We start from the raw sequence: 13,076 nt of genomic DNA on the forward strand, positions 1-13,076 counted from the left end.
TTGGATTGACAACGATCTCACATTTTGCTCTTTTAAACAGTTCAGAGTGGCTTTCACTGGATTGCCAAACTCAAATCTCTCTCCGGAGGCCTAGCAGTGTGAACAAAAGCGCTGAAATCAAAAACTTCCAAGTTTGAATCTGTCAGAGACTGTGGTAGTGGGGAAAGAGTCATTTAACCTCTCTCCATCCGTTCCCACTTCTGTACAACGAGAATAAAACTATGGAGGTCCCTCTCCGGGGCCCTGTGTGGATTGGCTAATTAAAGCTAATTAAGCCCCTGGAAAGAACCAGAACATACTATGTAAGTGCTGAGTATTTATGGGCCGCTAACAGTAACAAAACTCCTAAGGGACAAGATTCTGTGCAGACGGCAGAATCTCTATTGGTGATTACTAATTACCCACCACTTACAAAGGAAGCACCGGGTGTTCTGTAACGAGGCAGGGGAAAGAAACATCACACAGTGTCGTTCAACAACACCATCTTTATTCAAAAATATATATCTATGAGACATTTCAGAATATACTGCTGCCGCCAATGACAGCCTATACTTCTAAATAAAGTCCTAAATTAATATACAAATTTAAGCTTTAAAAATATTCTTTAAGAAAAACAAAACAAAACAAAACAAATTAGAATGAAGACGTTCTGAGGAATATGACCTAAAGGAGAGGTCCTTGAGGCCTACGGATGCCCTAAAGAAAGAAAACACACAAAACAAAAGCCACCCACCCCACCCCAGCCCACCCCACCGGCCCACCTGGTACAGACAAGGAGAAAGGCTCGTTTAAATTAAACAAATGAAGTGAGCACACATGGGGAGGATACAGGGAGCATGAAGATTTAAAACACAAAAGCATTTCATTAAAAAACAAAACAAACCCCAAAACTAACTTCCTCACAGGAAGTCCACTAGTAACAGGTGTTAGGAGGCCAACACATTCATTTACATAATTGCTACAGTTTCATTTCTTGCTCTTGCTGTTAAGAATCACGCACCAATTGCTGGTCAAACTCAATCAGAGAAAATACAGCGATGGGTGAAATCCATCACGCCGTAACATTGTCATCCAGCTGATCAGAGCAAACATCTACTCTGCCCTTTTGATTTGTGGCTAGTCAAATTTTGCTTCCTTGGTAAAAGCACAGAGAATGTCCCAGATGGGTCCGTTCCACATCAAGCTCGCACGGAGGACTGAAGCAGCACACCATGTGGGGAGGGGCGTATGCGCAGAAAACAGCAACGATTAGAAGCGATCTTGCAATTTTCCTGCAATTTTCCTTAGTAAAGTCACCTACTGCCCTCTGGCCTCTGGGAGGAAAACTTTATAGTTAGAGACTCGTTAATTTAATAATGACAGGACCACAGGCAGTATCAGTAAGCAAACAACATCCAGTCTATATTCAAATCCAAAGAACAGCTTCAATGCTACTATGTTCTACACAGAGTCAAACTGAACACCTGCTAGGACTTTTTTTCACTGTTCTCACTTCATGGCAGACAGAAGAGCTTCTAAAAGGAAAGCCTGCACACTGTAAAAACACAGGCTATGTTTCCACATGTTTAACATGTAAAATTACAAGTAATTGGCTTTTTGGTAATCCTGAAAATAACAACGCAAAATAATGGAGATTCTGAAGCCCCCACCGCTGAATTCCTTTTTATAGCTTATGGATTTCAGCCTCCGGGCCCTGACTCCTGTCATACTACTGGGGCAAACTGTTTTCTGCCCTTTCCAATGTCGAAAAGAAGACTGCCAAATCAGAATGATTTACAGTTAGCAGGCCTAACCTTTACTAAAAGCAAGGTAAAAATCCTTTGTAACTACATTATATAGTCATGATATCAGCTGGCATGATAATGGAATTAAAACCCAAAATTAATATCCCTGACTTCCCCCCTTCCTCTGCCCGAGATGAGCTACTCGGTAACAGCCGATCAAGTACTCCTCCTCCTCCGGGCACAAGGATGTGTGCAGTGGCGTAAACTGACAGACAGACAGACATGCACAGAGCGTCATATCTGCAGGGGAGATACTCAAGTTCACTCGCCATACCGTAGACCTGAGCCCAGTGAAACAATGCTAGTGTGAGCCCTACTCCCCAAAAGACAGGAGTCTAAAAGCAACACCCGTGCAGAGTCCACACTCTTGGTTTTGCCTTTAGCTTTTGGGGTCCACCAGTGCCATTCCTAACAACTGCCTTCACAAGATTAGGGCCAGAAGATCACGTCTTTAGGAACGTTTTCTACGACAGCAGGAACCCTGGGAAGGTGGTCCGTAGGAACCCGAAGCACATAACTTATTTTGAACTCACGTCTGTGATCCCCGTTAGTCTTCCTTCTGAACCGTATATCCCAGGTCAGCTTTGAATCTTATTGCTAGATTCCCTAGTCTGCTTATAAAACAAATGCACTGCACCTGTAACTATACATCACTACAAGCAGGGGAAAGGAAGGATCAGAGATTTGGCAAACTCTTCACGGCAAAGCTGCTTGACAGTCGTGCCTCCAACCTTTGGGGTGGACGGTAGCCAGGAAAGTCAATGACTCCAGAGTGAGTCCTTCAGTGGAGGCCTGCACTGAACTTGAACAAACCCAGCTCCGAAAAGAGAAGCGGCTCTCATGACACAATGCTGTCGGGAGGGACAAGATTCTTCTGAAAACTTCCAGAAGTACACATGATTTTCATAACTTCTTGGGTGTAAAGAGACAGCTAAGAATGGAGAACCAACAGGGGCATGAATACATGAAGTGGGAGACTTTGTATTCTTTCCAAATATGAATCTAATTGGACTCCACTCGCCACTGTTCTGAATTGTGCTCAACAGGAGAGGACGGAGAGGAGATTCAGAGTCAGTGGTTCTTTCTTGAGGCTGCGGGACTGGGATGAAGGAGGGACAGAACCAGGGGCCACAAGTTATTTCCATCATGGTTATTTCCAACCATGACTTGCCCTCTCTCTTCTTTCTGCTGGTAGAGATGGGAATTTGGGGCACGACACCTGTCCTAGTCTGTTGAAAACAGGTCACCAGCAGAGGGCAGGGGGGCCAAGCCTCCTGTGACGTTGGGCAGCAACGAGAGGTCTGGCAAGCTCTGAATATGGGACTTCAGTTCCTTGCGGACCTGGGTTACCCGAGCGAGCTTCTGTTTATATTCCTAAGGAGACAAAGAGAAGACAACGTGGTTAAGTCTGTGTGTGCTGATGATGGTCAGGCCTCAGGAGCCAAGACAGATACTCTCAGCTTCCTGCTCTAGTTCTCTTCACCAGACAGCCCCTCCCCACTTCAGCCAGGTTCGCAAAAGGAAGAATCCTTTACATAAAAAAGGAAAGCAGAGTTCAATACTGGCAACAGTGAATTAAATCGTATTTAACGTAGCACTTGAGATTTAGAAGTAAAAGCATGACATTTTGTGTTTGCATTGCCTTTTACTGGTGCTCTTCTATTTCAAAACACCTTATAAAATAAAAGACAGATGCTCAGGCTTTACAGTTATTTTGAGGGTGCCACCTAGACATGCCTAGAAAAATCACTATAAAGCTCCACTTTGTATTAAACTGAGAGAGTCATCCAGATCTATCACCTATGACAAACAAGCACCACAGAAGCTCAAAACACCCACGTCCGTGCCCAGGGCTTCCTCATCCCACACCCAAGTAACCACAGCAAATCCCCGATGAGTCCTTCCGGTTGTCTCCCCTAAACACGCCAGACTTCTCTTCCGAAAGCCCAGCTTTCATCCAGTCACCTCCTTGAGAGAGTGAAGCACGGCACCGTGCTAGCTCCATGGCTGCTCAGAGCTCAAGGTCTTTTAAAATTAGCGCCTGCCCAAAAGTATCTCCCACAACTTCTCAACAACCCCCACCCCCACCCCACAACGCACAGGCCACTGCCTGCACGGGCCATTTGTTCAGGAGTCTGCTCCAGCTTCGAGGGGTATCTTCCTTCTCCTGCTCCCAGTGAAATTCTGCCTCCACTTCCCTGCCTACCAACTGAGCTCTGCCTCTTTTAGGAAAACGTTTTCTCTTCCAGTCCCCACCTCCACCCGTTCTGGAGCCCTCCTGTGCACCGAGGTGCATCCGAGCTCCTAACAGGCTGCTCTGAGGTGCTCTTTTCATACATGTTAGACTTCTACGTTCCTCTAAAATATGACTTCCCTAATGACAGGAACTTGGTGTACTATTTTCTTTCCTCCCAACAAAAAGCGCCTTTGGTGAATCTGTATGGAATAACAACCCTGGGCCATTTGAGGTCTGTTTATGGCCCCTCTTGGGTCTCCTAGCCTCTAGCTAGCTGTGTACCCTCCTCAGTATTTCTGCAAAGACGGGAAGTTCCTGAGGATGGATCCCTGCTGACTAAAGCCTCTCCTGCAGGAATGCAAAAGAAAGCACTGGGCTCCGAGGCAAGGACCTGAGTTAGTTTTGGCTCTGACTCCAACCTGCTATGTGACTGTGGACATGGTCCCTCTCTTCCTTCGTCCTCACCTTCCTTATCTGAAAATGAAGGAACTGGCCTATTCGTAAGATTGTTCTTCAAATTCTAGATTCTTTCCTACCAGATACCTTAGACACACTTAGAGAGGCAGAGAGTTTGAGGGCATATGCTCGAGGACTCCTGGGAAGAGGGGTAAGACAGGAAACAGGTTAAATGAAGAACAATTAGCTCAAGTTATAAAGACAAAGTCCAAGAAAAGAGTGGGAGAAGGGATGTGGAAACGTGGGCAGGGAGGCTCTGTGCCCACATTAGCGCAGGCAGTTGCGGCTTCTGCCCAGAAGAACTGCTCACACAAGCCATCGGATGAAGACACAGGGAAGAAAGTAAGCTTTCCTGGCATCCCATCTCTTTTCTTTGTAGACTTAACACAACTAAAATAATGACTTACGTAAATTGTTAATAATGACTCCCCTATCACACTAGTGAGCTTCAGGAGGCTGAGACCGGACCCATCTGCTTTACCCATTATCCACCATGACCAACAGTGCCCTGTGAACAGTAGGTGTCCAACAGCTGCCCGATAAATTAACAACATATAAAACATAACATTAGGTATAAGCATACCCCATTAAGCTTTCATTCTTGAAACTGAAAACAAATTTCACAGATGAGGATCTAAATTGCCAAGGTTCCCCGCCCTTCCCCCTCTGCAAACATTTTTTTTCTTTGGTTTTATATACTTCAAGGGAAATTAATAGAGAAGACTAATTCTCTATTACCGAACATGGATCCATTTAATTAGCTTCTCCTGAATTCTACGTACAAAAAGGGTATAAGAGCTCCTGAATAGTTGCCCCTTGCTCCCTGCCCAGGTCCTCTGACGCCACCGTGACTTGGAGCCATCGCTCCTGGCACGTACCGAGCACTTCAACTCAAGGAATTCCTTAAAAACAGTCTGAAGATCACTGAGTCTCCAGTGAGTGGAGCGAGATTCAGAATCCAAAGCTCTGCACTCTTGGGTGACCCTCAGACTAATTTAGCAAGTCCACGTGAGTTTGAAAGAAGAGGTGGTTGATCTCATTAGACATCACCTTAAGTTCAAATAATCCTCTCCCAGGCAATCTTTTAAAAAGAAACCCAAAATCCCATTTGTTCCTATTTGGGGGTAAGGCGGGGTGGGGGGGGGAGTGTTGGGGGGGAGAGGGTATCTCATCATGTTTAGGCTGTGATTACATTTTAAATACAGTCAAATAAACTTCATTTTAATTAAAGGAAATATGTTTCCCCATTAAAGTCCTCTCTTCAGGCCACTCCGAAAGCTCATGGATCTTATACACACCTCCTCATGCCATTGGGTTACTCATTCCATAGGGATTTCTACTTTAAGAGCAGGTGCATGAGCCTAGGAGGAGGGCATCACTACAGAAAGGATGAAAGTGGGACTGTCACTGAAAAAGATGAAGTACAGAGTTTGCATTAGTACCCAAAACAATGAAATACTACTTAGGTATAAATCTATAAGATCCACATGAGGAAAATTATAAAACTCTGAAACAAAGAAGAGCTAAATAAATGGGGAGATATTCCATGTTCATGAATAGGAAGGCTCAATACTGTAAAGATGTCAGTTCTTCCCAACTTGATCTACAGATTCAATGCAGTCCCAATCAAAAGCACAGCAAGTTATTTTGTGAATATAGACAAAGTGATTCTAAAGTTTATACGGAGAGGCAAAAGACTTCAAATAACCAACACAATATTGAAAGAGAGCAAATTCAGACATTATTCAACCCTAAGACTTTCGATAAAGCCACAGTAACCAAGACAATGTGATACTGCCGAAAAAATAGACAAAACAGATCAATGCAACAGAACAGTCCAGAAACAGACCCACATAAATAAGCCAACTGACCTTTGATAAAGGAGCAAAGGCAATACAATGGAGAAAAAATAGTACTTTCAGCAAAAAAGTTGAAACAACTGGACACCCACATGCAAAACAAACAAACAAACAAATCCAGACACAGATCTTACACCCTTTACAAAAATTAACTCAAATGAATCACAGACTAAATGGAAAACACAAAACTATAAAATTCCTAGAAGATAGCAAAAGTAAACCTAGATGATCTTTGGGTTGGTGATGACTTTTAGGATACAATACCAAAGGGTATTATATACATACCTATATATATATAGTATATAATCTACCAAAGGTACAATACCATGAACGAACCCATAAGGTGGATTTCATTAAAATGAAAAATTATCTGCTCTGCAAAAGCCACTGTCAACAAAATGAAAAGACAAGATACAGGCTGGGAGAGAATGTTTGCAAAAGACAACATTTGTTATCAGAGAAATGCAAATTACAACCAGATGCCTCCACACATCTATTAGAATGACCAAAATCCAGAACGCTGACACCACCAAAAGCTGACAAGGATGTGGCGCAAGGGGAACTCTCATACATTCTGGTGGGAATGCAAAATGGTACAACTATTTTGGAAGGCAATTTGGTGGTTTCTTACAAAGCTAAACATACTTTTACCATACATTCCAGCAATCATGCTCTTTGGTAGTCATCCAAAGGAGATGAAAACTTAACGCCACACAAAAAGCTGCACATGAATGTTTATAGCAGCATTATTCATAATTGCCAAAACTTGGAAGCAACTAAGGAGTCCTTCAGGTAAATGGATAAATGAACTTTGCTTCAACCAGACAATTATGTAGCATTAAAAAGAAGGGAGATATCAAGTCATGAAAAGACATGGGAGAAATGGGGCGCCTGGGTGGCTCAGTCGGTTAAGCGGCCGACTTCGGCTCAGATCATGATCTCACGGTCTGTGAGCTCGAGCCCCGCGTCGGGCTCTGTGCTGACAGCTCAGAGCCTGGAGCCTGTTTCAGATTCTGTGTCTCCCTCTCTCTGACCCTCCTCTGTTCATGCTCTGTCTCTCTCTGTCTCAAAAATAAACGTTAAAAAAAAAAAAAAATTAAAAAAAAAAAAAGACATGGGAGAAATGTTAAACGTATACTACTAAGTGAAAGGAGTCAAGTTGAGAAGGCCACATACTGTATGAGCCCAACTATGACATTCTGAAAAAGGCAAAACTATGGAGACAGGGGTTGGGGGGATGAACAGAGCACAGAGGATTTTTAGGGTAGTGAAAACACCAGAATGCTGGACACATGTCGTTATACATCTGTCCAGACCTACAGAACATACAACACCAAAAGTGAGCCCTCAGGTATGGTATGGACACTGAGCAATGAGGATATGTCAGTGTAGGGTCATCACCGATAACAGATGCACCACACTGTTGGCAGTGAAGGGAAGGCATGCAGGAGGTATATGGCAAATCTCTGTACCTTCCTCTTATTTTGCTGTGACCCGAAGAAATAAGCCAAGCGGTTTAAATGCATCGGCAAGGGTGACAAAAGTATATACTCTGAATATCCAAATACAGGTAAAGATTGCTTCGAAAATTGTTAAAACACGCACCTGGCTTAGCTGGGACAGCTGAATGACCTAGCTTAATGCTTTGAGGAGAAATGAGCAGGTAAGAATTCATGGCAAACTCTGGGGTGCCTGAAGCCTGCTTCAGATTCTGTGTCTCCCTCTCTCTCTGCCCCTCCCCCACTTGTGCTCTCTCTCAAAAATAAACGTACATTAAAAAAATTAAAAAAAAAAAAAATTCATGGCAAGCTCTGATTAGGTCAAACTGAACAGTAATACTAATTTTATAGTCCCCTAAACAGATTCAGTAGTAACAGACTGTGACCTCCAACCCTTCCTTTTTTTTTTTTTTTTTTTTCAATAGATGTAGTGATCTATAAATGTCACCATGGACAAATAAAAACTTGAGATCGGATCCAAACTGAACTATGCCCACAATACAACTCCGGCTTCTCACTTGCCTTCCAGTTCTCCGGCTCCTATGCTCCCTTGGTCGGGTGATGGCATTTCCTCACTAGCTGTCTCTCCACGGTTTTTCTCTTTGGTTCTGGACAGGTAGAGGAGACAGATTACAAAACCCCACGAATCTTTCTTCTCAATCTACCAGTCTACCTTCTAACAAAAGTTGGTCCACAAGCTCTCCTGCTGCAAGGTCCCGAACCGTGTCCTCAGCAACTCCAGCCCGCAGAAGAAATCCAGCTTGTGGCGTTATCACTAAAACCGACATCAGTGCAATGACACCTGGTCAAAGTCTTCTGACCCACGTAAGTGTGCTGCATCCCACCACCTCTTCAGTACACCAAGTACTACTCAGCTAAAGAAACGATGTGGCAAAAGGTGGTCCTGTGCTCCTTGTTTCCAATACCTTGCACCTGTGTGCAACAGATGACTAAGCCTTTACTCTGGCACTCACGCTGCCCTGCCTGGAACAGGAACACGTGAGATCGGGACCTGCACAATTTACACCCGCGGGGGGCACGGCCGCAGCGCTCCTGCTTTCGGCCTTCTGCTCCCCCACCCCCGCTTCTCTTGACCATGATTCACAGTGGCTCTTTTTTGCACTCTTGTCTTCAGATACCTGCCTTTCCCCCACTACCCATCTCAAGCAAGAGACAAGGCAAATCCAAATTGTCCTGCAGCGATTCCTCTCCTGCTCATGCATGATTCGTACTGGGGTCGTGGCGGAGGCGGGGGACTGAGCTGACCCGTTCCGGCACATGCACTGACCGCAGCAGACCCTACTTCACCCATGAGAGGCTGTAGGGAGCCGGGAAAAAGGTGAGAGTTCTATCAGACTTGCTGCTGCTATCCTGTTTCAGGATCCTGGAGGAGGGGGTGCGGGGGGAGAGTGGGCACCTATGATAAACTGCCTGGGTTTATTTGACTGCCAAGAAATGTTTAAAACGTAGAGGGTGAGGCCCAGTGTGCAGTTTGGAGATAATGCCTAGGATTTATGCTTCTGGCAAAGCTCTGGAATCTTGCCTCACGGGCTCTCTGAACTTGCAGCAGAAAACGCGTCCAACACCCTCTGGTTCCTGTGGATCCAGCTGACACCGTGTGAACACGGACCATCGTGGAGCACGAACACAACTGGCTGATTGGAGCAAGGCTTCCACATTCTTTGCCTTTTTTGGTGAGAGCAGGAGGCCAGACCTGACATGCTGCAGATGAGCTCTGAGATAAGAGGGTTAGAAACGATAGGGACTGACATTGTGGTGACCTTTCTACAAGAATTTCATCTTCAGAACAAACAAAATTATAAGCTTCTCCCCTGGCAAGTCCTATAAGAAATACTGATCAAAATGTAAACATTGTCCGATCTATTTTTTTCTGGCTAGGAAGTATATACATAAGAACAACTGTGTTAGAAATAACACCACAGGCAGGGGCTCGATTTGATGAGACAAAATTTCCAGTACTGAGACCCATGTTTTTCTTTATCTTGCCCTGTTGTGCTACAGGACATATGGTATATAAAAATCACCCACTGCTCGGCTACTCGCAATTAAGAGTCATAAAGGGTTATTATGCACAAAGCAGTTTACGAAGGGCCCTGTTTTAAAGGTGACCTACCACACTGAATTTAAGTCAAAGGACTGCTTAGCTGCATGAAGGCTGGCAGCCAAACAGAAAGGGGAAGCTGACCCTCGCCCTAAAACCATTTAACACCCCTAATCGGCCGCCTCATCTTGCCACTAAAGCTCACAGGATCTACAGCCTCTACTTACACCACAATTAATTCACTTCTCTTTCATTTTGTAGAGAAAACATACAAATCTTTGGGCTGAAAATAAGAATGCCACTTTTGCCCTTTTTTCATGAATCTACATGAGAACAAAAAAAGCCATCGCTGATCTGCACCTCTCTGCCCCAGCCAGCTCCATGGTCCCATGTGACTCAGTGGCAGCTGCAACATTTCAAAATGATACATCTTAGGATGTCACAGCAGGGCTGGAGCTGCTGAGTAAGATGCTGGGGAAGATACAAGAAAAGGAGGAAGTTGTGGCTTTGGCTCCAGCGCCCAGGACCTCCCGGCCCCATACTGAACCAATAATAAAGGTAAACACAAAGTATTTCCCAGAAAGCAAAATGACAAAATGGCTGTAATAATTAGAGGAATGTTCTCAGAGCGAGTCAACCATCCATTGGAGGCGTTGGATGGGAAAGGGCTTCTTAGGCTTGGAATCGTACCATGAAGTCTTTTCAGGATTTTTGTTTCTCCCCAGCAGACCTTCTACACAAAAGGTTTAAGGCAGCTTCTACTGCTGCAGCAAAAACTCCCTTCTGACAGGGATTTGCAGAAACAAGAGAAGAATAAAAAGTGTCGACACATCCATAATTAAATTAATAAAAAAATGAAACTAACAAAAAAATAAAGTCAATTTTAGGACTGGGCAAATTTTCAAAACTTGAAATTATAAACCTAAATATTTATAATTTAACAGATGTCCATAAAATGCTTTAAAAAGAGATTTATTTAAAAAATGCACCTGGGCCCTCCAAAAATGCTTTACATTTTTGCTAGGGGTCTCTCATTATACAAAACCAGGTAAATATATGGTACTAAAGTACAAGAAGAACTATTTACTATTTATAATAAATGTGGTTTTTTTTAAGTCAAATGTCAAAAATAGAAGTTTGATGCAAGTAACAAAAGCCCCCACAAACTGGCTTCCTTAACCATTTTCGTGGAAAAGCAGGTGACTGATGTGCAAACATCAGAAATGCGGACCCTGGGGCGCCTGGGTGGCTCAGTCCGTTAAGCGTCTGACTCTTGGTTTTAGCTCAGGTCAGGATCTCCTGGTTTGTGAGGTGGGGTCCCCCATCAGGCTCTGTGCTGACAGCGTGCAGCCTGCTTGGGATTCTTCTCCCTCTCTCCCTACCCCTCCCCTGCTCGCTCGCTCTCTCAAAAATAAATAAATAAACCTAAAAAAAATTTAAAAATTTTTAAAAAAGGAAATGCAGACCTTCGAATGGTTTCTCCTTCTGAGACAAATGCTGGTCCAGTCCAGCCTTCCCGGAGGGCAGCTGAGAAGCAAAGGGTAGAAAGGAAAAGGGCAGTCTCACCCGGAATAATCGTAGGCGGTTATTTGTTACGATTCTAAGTGCCAGAAGGTCTGCCTGGGGCAAGGCAGCCTGTAGGTTACTGCACTGCATCTGGATACAGTTTTCTCTACAAGAAATAAAAAGACCGACTCCTTTCCATAAGGAAAAAAAAAATACATTTCCTGGCTCCTCCAAAAGGCTGAGAGGATATATCACGTCTCCCACCAGAGGGAGGCTGCTGTGATAGGAAAGCAAATACGCAGTCAGAAACTCCAAGTTCAAATGCTACTGTACCATTCGCCTATGGTGCACCCTATGACTTCACCTCTCTGGGCTCAGCATCCTTACATTGAAGACGGGAATGGAAATAATGCCTACACTATGGGGAGGTACCAGATCTGAATAAGACCAGGCACTTGCTAAACTGTTCAAGGTGGATCAGCCGAGGAGGAAGAGAACTGCCACCACTCCCATGTTTATTATTTTATAAGCAGTCCTTAGAGTTCCTGATTTACATGTTAAGAAAAGGCATAGCAGAATTGAAAAAAAAGAGAAGTATTAATGGGATACAAAGATCCTTCTTCCCATAAGCCATCTGAGTATGTCCTGAAAATTTACCACATTCACTAAAGTTGGTTTGAGCAAATGAAAGAGCCTCTAACCTTCAAGACCATGGAAAAAAAGTCAGATTTTTATAACTAGGTAGTACCACAGTCTAGTCCTATCAATCTAAAGGTCGAGAGAGGAAAAATTGGTCTACCCAGTAAGCCTAGCTCTTATGGTAGTGTCGTCAATGTGAAAGGAGTCCATCCCCCGCCCCCCCACCCCCCCAATCAAAGATCCAGTCTGTCCCAGCCTAGAGACGAACTGAGCTACAACCATAGCTGCCGCCTTAGATCAGGACGCTGTGTCAAGCATTAGCATAGGGTTGGGGATGAAAGAGTGACAATGCAGACAGGATTTTATGGTCTGGCCAGGGAAATGACCAAATCATCCATAAACAGAATGACAGACTATGTGGTGCTCTGAAGGAAAAAGATCGGGAGACAGGACAGTATATATGGGGTGGGGGAGAGGGGAGAAACCTGGTTTTATGGGGTGGAGATGGGGGTGGGGTCTCAGGAGAATGCTGTTTGACATGGAATATAAATGATGAACCATAATCAACGAGGTAAGGGTAACCGGTGGGAAGAAAAGGGGGCAGAGTGTTTTAGGCAAGGGGAACAGCACATGTAAAGCCGGAGACAAAAAAGGCCAGCACAGACAAAACACAATGGAACGTGACAAGAGACACGGCTGATGAGCTCAACAGGGGCAGGCCATGGGGTGGAGTGTGGGGCGTGCGGTGGGAACACACGAGAATTTGGGCTTATATTCCAGGAGCAAGGAGAAGCCATTAACATGCTCATACAGGGAAACAACCTGCCCAGGGCTACGTTTTGGAAAGTATCACAGGGCTGCCACGTGCAGAATGAATTCCAGGACACAAGAACAAATGCCGATGGGTCTGCGATGAGGCCACTATGGGGGAGGAGGTGAGAGGTGATGGCGGTCTGGGCTAAGGTGGTGGAAGTGGACACAGAGAGGAAGAGGAAGGGGACAGATTCAAGAAAAACTGAGGACGGAAAAATCACA

The 13,076-nt window shown here is 44.4% G+C and overlaps 1 protein-coding gene across 3 annotated transcripts in view; it reads right to left on the bottom strand.

The window, feature by feature from the left end:
• Positions 1-465: 465 nt before the first annotated feature.
• The window catches only part of RPRD1B (regulation of nuclear pre-mRNA domain containing 1B), a 51,101-nt gene continuing 38,490 nt past the window's right edge, over positions 466-13,076 (bottom strand). For 2 of the 3 annotated variants that reach the window (XM_042931000.1, XM_042930999.1), the window contains exon 7: positions 466-3,158. In XM_042931000.1, the coding sequence (XP_042786934.1) occupies positions 3,009-3,158 (150 nt within the window). In that variant the 3' untranslated portion in view covers positions 466-3,008. Of the gene's footprint in view, positions 3,159-8,161; positions 8,443-13,076 lie in introns of those variants that run through there. The other variant, XM_042931001.1, reaches the window with a different exon arrangement.

Source organism: Panthera leo, chromosome A3 (genome assembly GCF_018350215.1).
Source record: "Panthera leo isolate Ple1 chromosome A3, P.leo_Ple1_pat1.1, whole genome shotgun sequence".
Lineage (NCBI taxonomy): Eukaryota > Metazoa > Chordata > Mammalia > Carnivora > Felidae > Panthera > Panthera leo.